The sequence below is a fragment of the Athene noctua genome, chromosome 1, assembly GCF_965140245.1.
Source record: "Athene noctua chromosome 1, bAthNoc1.hap1.1, whole genome shotgun sequence".
NCBI lineage: Eukaryota > Metazoa > Chordata > Aves > Strigiformes > Strigidae > Athene > Athene noctua.
Window position 1 is genome coordinate 169,898,930 of NC_134037.1, and position 18,642 is coordinate 169,917,571.

Consider the following 18,642-nt stretch of genomic DNA (forward strand, 5'->3'; position numbering starts at 1 on the left):
TGGTTCCAAAGAATGGGAATGTTAATTACTCTTATAAATAAAATGTGTAACTTAAAAAAAAAAAAAAAGTTAAAGAACTCATTAACACTCCAATTAGAAGTCCTTGTCAAACAGTTAAATTGGGACCTTTTAATGGTTACAGATCACAAGGTGCGAAGCTTCTTTTTACCTATTTATAGTAAAAGAAACCAAAAAACTAAAAAAAAAAAACCCTCTGCAGGTCAAAAATCTTGGACTTACTTTAATAAGATTAGCACCTCCTTTTTCACAACCAATGTGGTATTTCTTCTCAGGTGTCTGGAACGCTAACAACTCTTTTGTTACTCCAAGGTGACCCTCCAAGATCGTTTCTTCGACACCCGTTTCCCCTGTTCTTTTTACTTCATCCTGCCGTTTAAGAGAAAGTTAGAATACTCTAAATAATATACATTTAGAAAGCTTAAAACTACAATAAAGCAGCAAAAAGCTGATTATCAGAAATGAATTGATCCTAAAACTTACCCTAATCCTCTTAAGCCAGTCAATTTCATTATTGAGAAGAACTTCAGCATTGGGTACATTAATATTACTGTTGTAAGCATAGTTAAGAAGATGTCTTAAGAGTGTGAAGTAGTCTCCAGAATGCTTAGCTCGCTCTCTTGCAGTACTCTATGTAAACCAAAAACAAATGATAAGGAATTCATACACGCTTTTACTTACAGTGCCAACAACATACTTTACCTAAAACTGACAGTAAATATGAAAGAAATGTAAGGTAATTTTTAACCTTTTAGAAGTTTACAATTGTATTTACTTGTTAATTAATGACTTCTGAACTATTTTAGTAGCTACTTCTATACCTGAATGGAAAACAGTGAAGTGATCAAATGTTCAAAGAGAACCACAAGGATGAAGAAATGAAAACCCCTGGTAGGCCCAGTAAAAGACAATAACTGGAGGTATCTATGTCATCTGTTCATGATTTTCACTTGAAGGTTAGCATTCACTGAAGATCAAATGCATATATTAAAGTTTATTGCTCATGTTCTTATCAGAAACGCATCCCTTTCACTCTCATCTAAACTCAAATGGAACTCAACTGTGCTGCTTGCCTATAGGTCAAAAGGAATCCATATTTTAATGACTGTTGTTAATAGCAATTTGCCTTTTCTTGCAGATGTTTTGTAATCTGCAGATTACTTTTCACAGAAATTCACACTGTACAAGCCTCTACCTCTAAAAACTTACCCCTAGAACTGTAAACAGCAGGGTAATGAAGAAAAGGAGAGGTCTCTGTCCCATGCAACACCTGGTAGCCATTAAAAAGAACTGCTCCTGTGCCATCTGACGAACAGTTCTGGAAATCATTTAATAGAATCATTAAATTCAATCTCCCTATCCAAACAGGACATTACCCAGAAAAAAAAAAAATTAAATTTGTGCTTATCTGCTTAATGTCATTTTCTAAAACTACAGATAAGAAATGGGAATACTTTAATTATTCACTACACATCACATTGTTTCTTCTTGCAGTGAAATTTTAGACACATGAATTACTATTACAAACCTGTTCCATAAATCAAATATTTAAAGGTAAAAAGAAAAGAAACTTGTCAGCACGTAACCACTAAACCTTCACAACTGCCAGCAAATACTGCATAATACAATCAATTTGCAACCCTAAAAATGTTTTTTTCTAATTAAGCCCCAGCTGGGCTTGAAACACAAAACAGAACTACCCCAATAATACTGCTCTTACTACAGCAGTTTGCTGAACATCTATGAAGTGATCAAAATTTATCATCAATAAGAAATGAGAAAAGATGACCCCCTAAAAATTCAAGTGGCTAGAATTAAAGGAAATTTTCCATATAAGAACTTAATCTAACTACTGGAATAATAATGTGGGAATGGATGAGCTTAAGAAAAAAAAAAAGGCAAACCCTATTCTTTGAAGTTGTAAGACTAATTATCTGAGCACTATATATTGTAAAAACTGTTAGAAACAACTCTGCTTGGGTGGGAAGAGAATACAAATGAATGCTGTGCTTTATGAAAATATCTCAACATATAAGAAATATATTCTTCATATAACAATTTCACAGGGTCTTTTTGGTGTGGCTGTTACTGTTTTCTGCCCATGAGGTCACTGTGGAAAGCATATGAAAGAATCCTATTCCCTTCAGAGTTCTTTCATATGTGGTTAACTATGATTCAATCACATGCAAGAATGACCATGAAGACTGAGCAAAGATGCACCTAGCTGAGCACCCCACCTCTGTTAGACACCTAGGAAAGTGCACAAGAAGGAAGCATGCAGTGACACTTTTCCAGAATGTTCTCTCAGCTTCTAACAATTTGTGGTTCAGGAAGACTACCAAAAGCAGTATTTCATAGCTCTCACTGGACAAATTCATGAAAGAACCCCTCAAACTATTTCCAAACTGAAGGTTTACACTGCTTAAATGTTATGCTCAAGAACTTCTTGACAAAGAAACTCTGTTCTCTATTCTCCCTTTGCTACTTCTGATTTTAAAGGTCTCTGTGGTATTCTCCTCCCATCATTTATCTCTTCTCCAGTATGAAGTGCCCCAAGCTATTCAGCTGTTCCTCAAATGGAAGTAATTTCAGAGTTTTGATCTCTCTTGTCACCCTTCTCTGATCTTTGCAAGTTCTACCACACTGCTTTGAGTTGCAGAAGACTGTGGGGTGGAGGGGGTCTATTTGGTTCTTAATAATAATTGACATTTTATGGGATCTGATTGCTGAGCCAATGTTTTCATAAAACTTCTCCCAGAAATTTCTTTTAAGATACAACCCTTCAACTGCTTGGGACACATCACACAGACACTCCTTGGGTTCATACGCTTCAAGGCAGAAGGAATGAAATAAATAAAGGTGGTGTTTTCCTAAAGTGAGAAAGTGTGACCAAGGAAACACATAATTCACACTGTCATGTCTCTAAGTAGTATGCAGTATTTGAACAAAAGTATTATACTTTCATGAGGTTATAATAATGTAAGAGCTCTTAAGGAACCATGGGAGGGATGCAGCTGCCTGAACACAAGCATCCAGTGCCATGTTAGACACCATGATAACAACACAGAGATAGCAGATAGGACACAAGTCTCACGATTAACTCACACTCCCATGATGAAGCAGCTGGAGGCCAAATGCCTCCACTAAGGCAGGCAACCTGAATCCCCTCCTACTGACAGCTCCAGGATACAGATTGCTGTTTAGTTAACAGAAGTCAACCTCTTTAATGGGTGTAAGTACCACTTCTTTACACAGGCAGTAAGAATTTTTATTTATATGGGCCACACATGTGGCCACCAAACACTTTGCAGCCATCAGCAGAATATTTCTGGGTTCCAGCATCATTTAGGACTAACCGTTCAGCTATATGCTGTTGACTAAGCCAGTCTTGTACTCAGAGGTCACCACTATAAAATCAATTACCTTGGGTAATAAGAACTGCTCTAGTATTTAGTATTAAACATGTTGCATTCTGTTTCTCAATTTATAGGTAGCATGGTTATGCTATGAGGAAACTGCAGAAGTTCCATCAACCTCTGAAAGAAACAAACAAAACCCACCAAGCCATCTAATTTTTTCCAGAGATCTCGTATTTGTGAAATCTGAACTTGATCATCTTCCTTGTCTTTTATGGTGAACCAAAAAATTTTCTCACATGCATATTTTTGCTCACATTGTTCTCTGATTGAGGAGAGGAGATTAGAGAACAATAGTTGAAAATGGAAAGATATTCAGAATTCTGTCTGGTATTTGCTAAACTTTCCCTGCACTGTAAACACTAATTTGCTTCCAGATTAATTCAGGAGAGGAACTTCTTTTTCAGCTTAGTTCAACTTCATCTTCATTTTCAAAGCAGCCTTTGTTTCTACTCATGTTTATGCTGTTCTATCATGTAACAATGAATAGTTGCATTCTAAGTGAGATTATCATATATATCAGAAATTTTACAAACATGAGAGGAAAGAGGTCAATGGTTAGCTTCTTGTACTGACAGTGTCTGGTGGAGAAATAAAGCTGAGAAAAGGAGCTGAACAGCAGTCCACTTGGATAAGTCCTTGAAAATTTTATACCCTCTGACAAAAAAAAAAAAATCAAACAAGTCCCACCCATTAATACTATTCTTATTTTAAAGGGCAAAAAGCTAACACAGCTGGGGAATTAAGCCACTGCTGCTCAGACTTAGGCTGACATGCTAACAAAACATGTGGAAAGAGAAGCTCCAGCTTGCAGACACATCTAGTTTCTGCCAGTATTTTAGGAAGAAAAGTACAACAGTCAACTATGCACTAGGCATAACAGTATGAAATAGTTGAGATTCAAGTTCAGTCAACAAAGCCCATATCAGCAAGAATAATCATTGGAAGAGACTGGCAAAACCATGACTGATATTCTCATCTGTAAATCAAGACCGTAGGTTTTGTTGAAAAGACATTCTGCCTCCATCATGCTGTGTTAGATAGAATCTGCATAATGAAACTCAAACCAGAATGTTTAAGATTTATAGATGTAGAGGCTCCTGATTTGAACCAATAGTTCACTTCCTTAAGGAAATATGACCAGAACAGAAAAATCCTCACAAAGAGCATCTGCAGTTTTCAAAGACCAAAAGAGTGATAACAAGTCTTAATACCAAAGCCTAACTGAAATATAAACAAATGCCAGTGAACACTTGAGAAATGTCACTTAAATTCCAAATACAATGCCAGAAAGCCAGATAACTACAGTGAAATCTATTATAAAAACTATCATCCATTACTTATATTTGTACAATTAAGATAATGGAAAAAAGCCACAAATCTGATAAATCTTCAGACCCACATCAAAAAAAAAAAAAAAAAAAAAAATCAAAGAATAGGGCAACACATGCTATTCAGCTGTACTGGTACTCTGAATTTAACATGTGGCCAACGTACACTTAATGTCAAAATAGTAACGACATCACCTGTTGAGAGTTTTAATAATATTTAGTGATTTCTTACTCATCAGCCTTGAAAGTTACCAAAAATAGTGAAAGACAGCTTGTTTCATTTAACATGTAAAATGACAACATACATTTGTCAGCATGTTTTGTTAAACTTCTCTAAAACTGATAATAACATGCTTCAGTGAAGCTGAAAATTCAACATCCTATACCACAGGTTACAAACTAATAAAGCTTGTAGGATTCTGATAACAACACTCCAGTTTCACCAATGTCTGCAAATAGTTCATTGTAAAGAGATACTCTGATGATACTACTGGTCCTTTTGTCATGGTGAATATTCCTGAACATAAAACCTTTTAACCTGTTTTATCCACAGAAGTAAAAAACAAAAAACACAGTGCTGAAATTCTGACCTTATTCACCTGAGAGTGCCAGTCTGACTCCACTTAAAATGTACTGAAAGGCTTAGACAACTTCACTAATTTCTGATCTCTGTCATTCCTCAAAGAAAAGTTTAAGTATTCATGGAACAAGAGTGGAGGTATCTTACAAAACTAGAAGTAGATCTTTAGGAACAGTTCCAATCACTAAGTTTAGTAACAGCATACAAAAACTTTCCACTTGGATGATTTCTCAAAATAACCATCCCAATACTTCATAAATTCAGATGGGCTAAAAGTCACAAAACACACATCATGCAGATGCGGTGTTGTGCAGATGCTGTCTAGGGAGATCTGTAGGAATAACTCTGAGATAACAAGAGATGCCTGAACTCTATGGCAGGACTGCAAGGCAACTGAACCACACACTGCTCTTGGCAGCTCCTGCTGGTTTTCCCTATTCGTCTGTTCCCCAACAGTGCAAAGGGTTCCTCCAAGACACTATTAATGCATCAGGTGACAGCTCTATACATGAGTCACAGAAGAGTCTCGTCTAGCACTCTAATGCAAGAAAACCACAGGATTAAATCTTAACTTCCCCCTCTCCTCAAACTGCTCGTACTGTATCTTGTCTTTACTTTGCAGAAAAAGTATAGGAAAGTTCTTCTATACCTAAGACACTTATATACTGTAGCAAGTATTCACATAACTTCTGAAAAAAATAAAGTACCTATTATTTTATTCTAAATAAGTTGTTCTAAAGCCATCAGTAGCACAATTACAAGGCATCCATCTGGCTTGACAATAACCTCCTTATGAGTACAAAGACGACTGGGACTGACAGAGCTACCACTTTAGGATAGGTATCCAAATTACAGAGATATATATTGCTAAACAATAAAGTAAGATGACTGCAGAGAAAAAAAAAATCATTTAAATTACAGGTCACTGCTCTGCCTTTAGGCTTTATATTAATTTTGAATTGTAAAATAATACATGCAGTTAAAAAAAAACCCACCACCACAACTTACTTGCTGTGACAGTGCAATAGCAAATCAATGATAAACGTTTGCCATGCTTTTTCTTTACTGAGTGCATCCAGAGCCGTTGGAATCAAAGCAAAACACAGGGTCATCACCTCCAATGCTTCACAGCAAACTTGTTCATCTTCCATGTCTGGTTCATTTCCTGCATTTGTCTGTGAAAATAAACAAGAGAGCACAAAGTGGGTATAGAAAAAAATCCTGAGAAACCCAACTGGCTCCAAGGTATATGCACTAAATACAAACACAAACCACAAATTTGTATTCTAAGTGATTATTTGTGCCAAGTATTTTATAAGCTCCACTCAAATGTGATTCAAAGCACTATGTGGGATGATTTGAACTTCCAGTACTGCGCTTCTCAAAGGAGGATTCCAAGCATGAACTTAAGGAGCCGGAAGTTAAATAGGAAGGCTTGTATACAAAAGTTACATCAGTTAGTACTGTTGGATTTTTTTTGTTGGTTTGTATTTGGGTTTTGTTTGATCTTTAAATAATATGTTTTTCTTTACTACTCAGAACCTGGAGTTTAAAGCTTTGGAAACAGTTACTACTTAAATAGAAAAAGGCTATAATGCTGTATAAATCATCAAGAAGTCCAGTTTTCAAAGCTTTGATACTCAAAACTTATTTGACCAAAAGCTTCTTAACACCATTAGAATTTCTTCAGCACTTCAATATTTTTCAGAATCATGAAACAGCTGAACCAAATTTCAAACACAGTTGCTGTGGTGATTTCTGAAATAGGGTAGTATTTCTAATTGGTACATAGGTTACTTTTTCAGTTAAATCAAGCGAGCTGAATTTGGTACATTTTTCCAAAGTAAATACTTTGACAATAAAAGCAAGCCCTCTCTTCCATCTAAGCAAAAATTAATTAGCTTGAAGAAGTTCTGAAGAAACTGAACGTGAGCAGGTTCCAGTCTTAATTAATCAGTAATGGCTGCACGTTAGCAACATTAACTAGGGGCATAAAGTAAGTGTTTTATATATGGAAAGGTATCAAGACTCAGTAGGTAGAAAGAAGGGATTACAATGCAGAAGAGGTAATTAATTGTAAACAGCAGCAGAAGAGGACAAAGTATAACTCAGTCTGGCAAGACACTATTTTGTCTTTGCACAACAGCTAAAAATCAGAGACAGTCACTACCACTGCAGTGGGAGAACGTGGTAATTCCGACACATCTCAAGATACAAAAACAAAAGCAGAATGCTTTCAGCAAGTCCAGGGCTGTACCTGTTCTGCACTTGAAGACACGTTTAGAAAAGAAAGTTATTTCTGCATGGGTGCAGGGATGTAGTAGAGAAGCAAAGTGCATTTTATACTCAACAAAGTACTTCACTATAATCGGGGACCAAGAGCTGATGGGTCTGTACAAGCAGCACGCTTTCAGTATTTCAGGTTGGTATGGGCCTTCTCGCAGCTAATAAAGAAATAGTGGTTCGACACCACCAAAAGTTGCACACAGTCTTCTTCAACCTCTGAGCGTACTCCCATACCAGAATTTTTTGAGGCAGAAGGCAGAAAGACTCCACAGAGTTATGCTCTGAAAATAATTTATCTTGTCTTTAAAGTTTAATTGAATTTACCAGTTAAGTTCAGAAGATTCTTAAAGTGCTCACAACATTCTTTCAGAATTCATACTCGATGGGACTACTCTGAAGTGCCTCTTAAAAAAACCCCCGCATTTACCATAGTTGCCTTTGATGTTTTTAAGAATCCTGACATGTCATTCCTGATTCCACAAAAATAAGTCTGCTTTTCTTCTTAAACTAATATTGAATGATAAATCTCTACCCCACAGACTTAGCAATGCTCCTACAATCTATGAGTTAGAGGTCTAAGGTTTAGAGGTCAACTTAGAAAATTAAAAGCATTTTCTTAAAATATTTTTTCATCTAAGCCAGTGTTTGCCAGTCACTGGTATATTCGAAATCTTTGTAAAACTACCATAGGAGTTACTTCCTCTCATGTACAACCAAATGCAATTCTCTTAATTTAAGAACATGTCTTGCATCATATTCCTCTATTTCTGCAATACTTTCCCCCCTTTTAACGTTATTTTAAAGAGTACTTTACTCCCCCTTATGACTTCTGCAATTTCTTACTCTCTTTAGTTTCCAATTTCCCTTTCAATTTTTATTTCCCTCTTGCTTAGCATAAACCAAATGCAGTTGTCATTTATTACAAATGTCCATGTAAGTGTCAGTAAGAATAAAAATCACCACTGCACAAAAGATCTTTGAAGGATGACTGGTAATGAATAGCTTTGATTTAATCTATTTTAAAATTTCAGTTGTTTGAAAGTATTTTTACAGAATTTAACTGTACGATTTCCACCCAGAAAAATGTCAGAAAAGAGCACTTAGGTATATTTTCCCTTAGGTGTATTTTCTCTCATACACTACTGCTCTTAAAAAATCTAATGTATAGATATAAGAGCACATCTTCATGTGCCTGGACTGTCATGCTAACTAAACCACGTTTGATATGCTAGTTTATCACCCACAAAAAAAAAAACACTCACCCCAAAACAAACTAAGAATCCACCCCCCACACCACCCCACTCTCCACCCCACCAAAAACCCCAGCTTATTTCATGAAGTCATTCTCACAGCAATAGAAGCAGATGCCATTATACCACTGTGTAACCTAAATGGATAGGTGCTGCATTTTGTTGAAATAAATATTCTTCCCTTAATTCATCATTTAAGCGCAACAGCTAATATACCAGGAACAAAACCTCCTTAAATATTTCTTTCCCTGTTACTCTCAGGCAGTAATTGATGAGTACTAAACTTGATTTTTTCGTAAGACAAGCAAGAGAAAATGTTTAGAAAACAAAAAAATATTCTTCACTGTACAAATGCAGATCACTGTTTCCAATAACTTTCAGCAACATTTGTTAAAACACAAGGTATGTGAAACATACTGATATATAACCTCCAGCTCCAAACTATTTATGTAAACTACATGTGAAACCATGAAGATGCATAGATGTAGATACATATCTATACAATAGATGTATCTATACATATCTACACAATAGGAGGAAAAAAAATACAGGATTAGCAATTATTTTGTTTTACTAGTGCTTCAGTCCTAACTTCAAATCAGTTAGCTCTTGTTTCTCATTCTAGACTGCACATATACTTTAAATCAGCTTCTGTAGAATAGACCTTTTAAAGTCTGAAGACTGGAAAAATTAGCATTGCAAGAAATGCTTATTCCTTATTTAGATGCAGAATCTAACTGGGGTAAAAACATGTTACGGCAGCTTACAGGACTGGTGCATTTTTGAACTGACACCAGCTTCAAGCCGCAATTAATAGTTCCTGAGAAAAGGAATCTGGAATAGAAAATTAAACTGTTGTATGACAACTGACATACTAGATTCCAAAATATGTCATCGCAAAGATACCTACTTAAATGCCCATCACACTCTAAGCCTGGCCTGGTTAACACTGTCCCTTCTGTAAACAAAAGAACAGTTATACAGAAAAGAAGTTGCTTAGGAATTCTTACCTTTTCATAGATTTTACTAATTTCCTCATTCGAGCTGAAAACCAACTGAACTGACCCACAACCTGACGCCCAAACAATTTTTTGTACTGCCCTAATAACACAGATATCAGGGATGTATTTTGAAGCCTGAAAAAGAGAAACAAATACTAAAATGCAGTTGCAAGTAACACTACAATGGATTCTAAATTCCCATAATGTATTTCATATAAATATGCAAATTTAAAATTTTAAAAATTTACAAATTCTACAATTTTAAAATTTAACAAGCATTTTTTCCTTCAATAGAAAAATATGTATCTTGAAAAGCATTTGTACTTATGCAATATTTAATTTTTTAATATAAAGTAGCATATATGTTACAGAATCTTAAATCATAATGCTGCAAGTATCAGTAATTACAAGAAAGTAAACATCTTTGATAAATAAGCAGCAACTTCTTGATTCTGAGTAAGATTTAGCAGCAACTAACATCTTCAATGCTAAAGCATTCTTAATTTGAGGGAAAAAAATAAACAACAAACCACCAATCATGCATCTGGAAGGCAGCTAGCCTCTTAATTAACACGTTGAAGTTATGTTAGGGTTAGTTCCTTCCATGATACTTCTTCGGCTAGGTGACAGCTAGACAAACTAACGCTTATCATGTACATGACTGATACACATGGACTGCTCTATATTCAAGTTATACAGGGTTTAAAATTATTAAGAACACGGATCATGTATCTTATGAATGAAGAATCACTCTTCAGTATTTTGGGCACAGTCTGAGTTAACAACCAATAGATTCTACTTGATATACATACATCACAAAACATACTACAACTGCCATTAATTTATGCTTTTATCAACTTTCAAAAAAATCCCCTGAATCTAGCTGGAGTGTATAATCAAAAGTAGAACTCTCCAAAAATAGGCAAACTTTAAAAACAGATGGCAGACAGTTCTCAAAGACTTCAAATTTTATTTTTCTAATGCTCAGACTTAATAAAAAAGGAAACTCTAAGAAGCTGAACTAGTAAGCTAGCTGCATCAGGAAACCTCAACAATGTGCATTCTTGCTACTGATACGGACCTCAACAGTAGTTGGAAGAATAGGTATTTCACCTTTGTCAAGACAAGCAACCTTAAGAGTAACAGCATCACAAGAAAAATCTGTCAGACAGAAAAAGAACTTTTTGGGTTTTAATCTCATTGTGAAAGATTTCCTTCTGTGCTGTAGTCTGTCTGGCCTATGGAAACCATGTCAATTTTTTTTTTTTTTTTAAACTGTGAAGTCAGGTGAAGAAAGTATTTGACCATCAAAACATTAAAAGAAAAAAAATAATCTTTCAAAGGCAAACTACAATACATATGAAATTTAGATTGACAGCAGTTTTCGTAATTTCAGAATATTATAGTCAATACTTAAACAGCAATATTCTGTAGCTTCTTATAGAAGAGATTCAGATTTTGTTTGCTCTGATGTGCCCAGTGAAAGAAAAATAATTATTTATTAGAAGTCCTCTGAAAAGAACGAAGGCAGCATTAAAAGCCTTTCCTCATACCCCACTTCCACTTCTTCCGTGGAAAGAAGTTAATTAAATCAGAATTCAGCTCCATGATTTTACTCATACAATCACCTATGGATGCAATACCACCACTAATGGACAGCAGATGGTTCAGTCTTGCAGTCTAGTACACTGTGCTTTCTTTAGACACTGCTCTTTATTCAGAAGAAATAGTGTACTTTTCAACATGAAGATGATAATACAAGACCACTTTTATTTAGATAGCCCAGAAATGTTATGGAGATAATTTGCAGAGATTCTATACAGTATAGAAAAACAATATTCACTGCTTCCACACTGGAAACTGAGGGATGCTGATTCACTGTGGAAGAGGAAGTTACGGTAATTCCAATTTTAGCTTCTGCTGAATTCAGGAGAATTCACTAACGTATTCACTAACATGACTCATAATTCCAAATCCAAATGGAGTTTGGTCATATCATACAGATAAGACTATTATATTTGCAAAGGACATTGTTTAATCCTACTGAGCTTCACAATACTTTTTTTTCCACTTGTAGCATTAATGAATTTCCAATATATAAAGAGACACTGGTAACAATTTGAGACTCTTCTCCTTCAACATTTAAAGCCATACTCAATATTTTTAAATTCTCCCCTTTTCTGTTTCTCTTCGAGAAGAGAATGTTACTCAGAAATCAAAACAACTAAGACCAAAAAAAGAAGAAAGCATCACAAAAATGTTTTGAAAATATCCATTAACTTCTTTAAATCTATTACATCAAGTTTCTGAAGTTCTGCTCTAAGTGTAACAATATTCACAATCCACTAAAGAGCTTGTAGAGAATCTGTCTAGTTCAGTTAAACCAATTTATGCAATTAGACACTGAATTTTTTAATTACATATGGAAACAATTAGTTAAAATACATCTAGTTAGTTAACAATTTATGAACCATATGAACGTTACCTAAAATGTTTTGTGACATTTTAGACAGAAAATCCACATCTTACAAAGCAGTAAATTTAAGGATTAAAAAAAAAGATATTAAAGGGAAAAAAGGTGACACAGAAAGGAATTAACTAACCTCATCAGATATTTGCTGTGCAAGACGTATTGCTACATTTCTTAGCATGCATTCTGAAGTTGGATTAGGAATGTTTTGTAGGGCATTTTGTAGCACCACTGCCTGGTCATGTGTAGCCTGGTTTATCTGGAAGAAAGCATTTCTTATACTTATTTTTACATGGAAAAAAGCAAGAAGATATGAAAATACAAATTACATAGGTTTGGTAGAAGTAGGTAAGATGTTGGAAGGAAAGCTACTTACAGAAACTGTGAACACCAAGAAAAATAACCCCCCTCATTTTCAAATAGATACCATCACATCCGAAGACACTGTATGTCGGAGTGATATGATCACAGAGCACAAGTAGTTAAGAGGAGATGCACTTGTTGAAAACTACTTAGGTTTGGGAGTTTGTTTACTGAACAGATTATTTCAAGTTAACACAGTGTTCAGAATCACAATGCCTCCTTCCTTTTCTGGTGATGTAGGAAAGAAGGGGTTTGGTAGAACAATGGGTTTCCCTCTGGATTAGCTAACAGTGTCCAGAGAGAATATGGCTGCAGTGTTCATTATGGTTAAGTACACTTTAAACATCTGAATTAGAGCACTATTGAAGAATTCTGTTCTGAATTATCCTTCCTGTTCTTTATGATATTTTCACAACAGAAATGGCAGCAAGACAAGTATTTCTCTTTTCTGTATGGTTCCTTCTCCTTGGGCTGACAGAGCTTCACAGTTTTGACAGTTCAAATCTGAAATGTTTGTTTCCTTCTCAGAGACAAACTTGCTTGAAAAGACTGTGCTGTGGTTACAAGTTAAAACTTATTGTACGAAAGAGCTTCTACATTTTCTACTACCATTTTATCCAAAAAACCCGTCTCAAATGCTGCTCAAAAGACACATGGTGAGTTGTTCTGTAACACCTGGCACTGGTCATATCCCTTTGCTCTGCCAGTTTCACCGATACCTGGTTCGGGGAACAAAAGTACAGAACTCCACTGAAAAGTAATAGAACTTGCACAGTCCATTAGCTATTGGAAGTGGGCTGTAAGTGATCAAACACAATATATGTGGGAGCAAATCACGATCTATGTACCAGAATACTATGTTTAACAACATTATTGATTCAACTGCCTATGAAAGCAAGGAAGAAAATAAAAATGTAAAAGACTGAAGTGACAGCAGCACACTGGTAACTGGAAGACTGCAGACACATAATATTGGTTACTTCATACTCTTAAGTACCGATGGAAAGCCAAGACAAAGTTATGCTATGGTACTAACGCTTCAGATAAGACAGATTAAAGGTATTTACAAATCTCACCTCCATCCTAAAGTATAAGCTTATTGATGCTACAGCAATAAAGAGTATCAAGACCAAAATCCTTCAAACAGGATGATGATGACAGCGAGTGTAACTGTTTTTTTCCAACAAATCAATTAATAATAAAGTTAGATGTTTAAACAGTGAATGTCAGCAGTCATGGACAAAGGTTACTACCTCCTAAGTGGTCAGCATAAATCTGTTTTGAACAGCACTTCAAGACAGCTGATGTTATTTGTGTTCCAAACTGCTTTCTGAATAATCAACATAAGAAGATAGGGCAGTAAAATTTACTCAGTTTAAATAGACATAGGACAGTGTGGCAAGCACGTTTTCTTTAAGATGTTTCTATTTACATTCTAACATGAGACACGAAAAGGGATCTTCACCTCCTTGTAATCATGAAGAGTTTTGATTTCCTTGAAGAAGAATGAATTTGGTATCTTCCAACAGATGCATCTGACAAGAACAGATTATTTACTTTTTAGACTTAAGGGGAAGGTAATTCTCTGCTTCGGAGATGGATCTTGGTAAGCATTATGGAAGAAAGTATTCTGAAGCGGGCCCCTCTATGTATTCTTGAGTACAGGCTGATAGCTCAAGCAACTATTCAGGACCGAATGTCACAAAAGAAGAAAAAGATAGCTTGAATACCTGGAAGCAAATGTCCTACAAGGACAGCAGCGAATTTCTGGTTTTGGGCTCTATGTTGTATGCCTGCTGTAAGAAGGCAGAAATAAAATCTTGACCCACAACATATTTGTCCAGATGTAGAAAAACTAATTAGTCACATTAAATGTGCATAGAATCTACTACTACAGACACATGAGAGCACAGTTTAGAACACCTGTGTTACACTTTCACTTTCCAACTTAGAGAAATCTTAGGGTAGGACACCTTTCAACTATCAATATGTAGACTTTGCAATGTACCTAGCTGTTCTCAGCAAGAATTTTCTACAAACAGTAATTAGGAATCTAGCAAGCTCAGGATTTATTTTTGTGTAGAAAAAGGGCTGGTACGACTCAACATCAGTTCTGTTGTTTCATGCTCTAATCATAATTAGGAGACACAGGAAATTCAGAAGCATATGCTTCAATAGACTCAACAGCTCAAAAGAATCAGAATTGTCATTTATGGGATAGATATACTTGAAAGTGGAAAGTTAGTCATACTGACAACCATGCAAACCATTGAAAATCTCATACAGAGCAAGTGGATCTCACACCTAATTTTTCTACAGTCTGAAAGAAACAGGACTTATTTAGGAAGTTTATCTCTTTTTTCAGAATCATCAGACAACATTATCTGGATGTACTGTGAGTTCTTGACATGCAACTCACTCAAAGAGATTGTCAATGGAGACTAGATAGATGTTGCAGACAACGTAAAAAACAGAGTACATTGCTATTTGGAGCAAGGAAGATTTATATTACCGGTGAAATTGTACTTGTGCCTTCCACAACTGGCTGACAAGCTTCTGCCACAGCTCGAACATGGCCATATCCAATTGCCGTTAGCAATAATTTGGCTATTTTTAGAGCATTAAGGTAGGCACCCCTTCGAGTTTCCATATCTGCATTTGGCAGGAAGTTATTTCTAGTCAGCATGCTCAGTACAAGAGGCAAACCACCACTTTTTAAGAAGTTGTATTGGAAGTCACTGGCATCTTCTCCCAGAGGTGCACTGGCAGGCATTAACAAGGCATAAACTACCTGTAGAACAAAATACAGAGTTAACGATCAGGAATGCACTAGCTTGAGTATAGATGATTGAATATGAGACTATGTTGGAATGCTACTTAAGCAATGCTTTGACAGCACTGGCCATACACCAGTTTATTGTAAACTGTTCGAGTGTTTTCAAATGTTAATTTCAAACCAAAATTTGATCTTGGGCTTCCATAATGTTACAGAAATGATTGCCAAAAGAGAGAGTTAAGACTTTTAATTTAAAGAACACACAAAGCTTCACAAACCTCTGTTAGATACAGCACTTGTGAGGCAGAAGGACCAAAGAATAGAGAATCAAGGGATGGACTAAGGCTGCTTTCCCCAAGCTTTGCATGATCTAAACAAATAGCTCTTAGTTTCTCAACTGTAGTGTTATCTGCAATAAAAATACAACTTATAAACATATTGTAACAAAAGTACTCCAGAACAGTAGTATTTACAATTATTAATCTGAAAAATTCTAAGTGTATTAGAAAAGTTGCAAAAAATGTAACTGACAAGATCAGACTCTGAAGTGTACTGCAGTAATTATTTTTATCAGTACAAAAGTGATCCTATTAAAGCAGCGCTACAAAACCACTTGTAAATACAATGCTTCTCCCTGTTCTCACTCCTCTGTGGTACTGAACCCCAGAAACAGATAAGAAATAACTATATGGGAAATACATTTACAAGCCAAATTAGAGTAACAGTCGTGAATTAAAATATCAATAAATTACTAGAAAGTAAAAAACAGTCCCCTATCTTAATTTTTATGTAACAGGTGAGAAATTATTATCTAGGACATTACAAGATAAAACAGGATAAAATTAAGTTTCACCTGGTGGCATGAGCTTCATAAGAACACGTGCTCCATCTCGAAGAGGTGGCATATTTAGGCTACTGCCCAAGTCTGCAACTTGCCAAAGAAAAGAGATATATCGAGGATGCAGTGACATGATCTTAAAATAAGCAAATAAAAAACCCATTAAAATTGTTAATTAAAGACAAAGTATAGGGAAAAAATGCTTTTATACTGTTCATTTCAGAATATGCTTACCACTCCAGGCAAACAGCTTTCAACTTCTGGATTTGGACCATCGCTGTAGTGATTGCCATGGTTGCCCGGCGAACCAGTTGAAGAGTCAGAAGAACTATCTGGACTTGAGGGCATATTGGAATTTATCTGTGTAAGCTTAGCCGTAATTAGCTGAAAAACACAATCATAGTTTTAATACTATGAAAAAATGAAAATTCTTTACTAAATAAGCATCTGATATAATGTTAATGGCATTAATACAAGGAGGAAGAAGGGAACTATTTCACAAGATTAAGTGATCCCATGCATGGTATTTTTCAAACATTTACAAGAGGGAAGCAACATCTGAACCAACATAAATCAACCAACCTGCAACACTTACCGTTTTATCTTTGAGATTCAACTGCCCAATTAATTTTCTATCATCTGCAGGGTCCACCAGCTCACCACCAATGAACAGTTCTACTTTTGTGTGTGCACTATTGGCTTTAATACGATTGAGAATACAACGCCGTACTTGGCCAATTGTGTCATTTGTATGAGACCAAATATCCAAATCTTCCACCTGGCGGCCTTGGTTTGGAAAACGAACTACCAGTGTGATATGTTTACCACGGAAAGCTCTGAAAATAAGATAAACAGATAAAGTTATTTCTGCCCTCATGAAATAAAGTCTTTTCCCTTCTGTATTTTGTGCCACATATATTTCAACATCAAATATTTACATATGGCAATACATTTCAGCATGAGATTATTTTATGAAAACCCCTGCAATTATGCAAACATAACACACAGAAGCTTTCAAGAAGCCACACTCCACACAAGTGCATTAAACATATGTTCAAAACACTGACAGAATTTTTCAAAGTCTCTTATGAGGTTTTAGATCTTTTCTCTTGCTTGTAATTTCCTGATCAAAATGTACAAATAAAGCTCAATCAGACTGGCAACTGTGTTTTGCTCTTTTAGCAGAACAACTCAGTTTTAAATACACCAAGATCAGAAAAAGCTATCAGGTCACCAAGTCTTAATGCCTTATGTCAAAAACTGTTAAAAGTTTTACATTAGAATCCAAAATTTAAAAATCAACATGCTTAAAAAAAAAATTCAAAGAGGTAAAAAAACCCCCACGTTTTCACACTTCGCACAATGGCAGGGAACTCATTACGAAAGATGTCACCAGATAAGCCCAACAAACTAATCCCATGCAACAAAGGGCAGTAAAAATTCCTCATTAAAAGCTCCTTGTTAACAAGACTTGTGCAAAAGTTAGTCTAATCAAACAAGCAGCCCATATAAAAAAGGATGCACTTGCAATCAACAAGGACTAATCAATCGATATATACAATAAAAACGCTGTAGAAGCACTGCAAATTACAAATTCTATCAGGAAGAAACAGTAATCTCTACTATTTTCTTGACAAAATGAGCATATAAAGTAACAGGACAACAAACTCCCACCATGTCTAAAAATGTGTTAGGCTGCATCATAACTCCATAGCAATCTCGGTGTATCCCTTCTGTATTTTTGAGACTTTCTTCCCACAGAAAGCAGCTACTAACAATGGAATATTTAAAGAATTTTCTCTTCGGCCTTCCTCTCACAAAATGAAGTATTTTGTTTGTGAAAACATCTACACAACATTGGATTTAAGTGTCTCCTTTTTCTCTGTACAGAAGGCAGAGTTAAAGAAGGAGCAGCTAGGATTTAAGAGAAGTTTTTACTCAAAGACAAGGACAAGAAGAGTAAAGGTATAGAGAAAATATACTGTTCTCTTCCTCTTTTTATGAGGAACTTACACAGAATATTTCACTCAGAGATAATCCTATATTTAAACTGCTAAGTAGGATTAGCATCTCTGTGAACAACTCTGGAAGACGAAGATACATATTAACATGTTCCTTGTATAACAGGACTATGAAAAACAAAGAAATTTTGCCCTTGCTAACTTAAAAGAATGGTATTGCTTTTAAATAATTATACGCAAAGAAGAAATACATCCTAAACAATCTAGCCACAGGGTACATTGTGCTAGTTACAGAACAGAACACCAGGTAAAAGTTTATTATCAGGTCTGCTGTCCCTTTTATATATGCCTG

At 35.5% G+C, this 18,642-nt stretch overlaps 1 protein-coding gene across 2 annotated transcripts in view; it reads right to left on the reverse strand.

The window, feature by feature from the left end:
* The window catches only part of USP9X (ubiquitin specific peptidase 9 X-linked), a 107,907-nt gene that overhangs the window by 24,220 nt on the left and 65,045 nt on the right, over positions 1 to 18,642 (reverse strand). For both annotated transcript variants that reach the window (XM_074905168.1, XM_074905160.1), the window contains exons 19-29: positions 16,925 to 17,165; positions 16,564 to 16,713; positions 16,345 to 16,465; positions 15,770 to 15,900; positions 15,228 to 15,506; positions 12,486 to 12,611; positions 9,892 to 10,017; positions 6,354 to 6,520; positions 1,228 to 1,336; positions 502 to 648; positions 241 to 387 (exon numbers count right to left, since the gene is read on the reverse strand). In XM_074905168.1, coding sequence (XP_074761269.1) covers positions 241 to 387; positions 502 to 648; positions 1,228 to 1,336; positions 6,354 to 6,520; positions 9,892 to 10,017; positions 12,486 to 12,611; positions 15,228 to 15,506; positions 15,770 to 15,900; positions 16,345 to 16,465; positions 16,564 to 16,713; positions 16,925 to 17,165 — 1,744 coding nt within the window. The remainder of the gene's footprint in view (positions 1 to 240; positions 388 to 501; positions 649 to 1,227; positions 1,337 to 6,353; positions 6,521 to 9,891; positions 10,018 to 12,485; positions 12,612 to 15,227; positions 15,507 to 15,769; positions 15,901 to 16,344; positions 16,466 to 16,563; positions 16,714 to 16,924; positions 17,166 to 18,642) is intronic.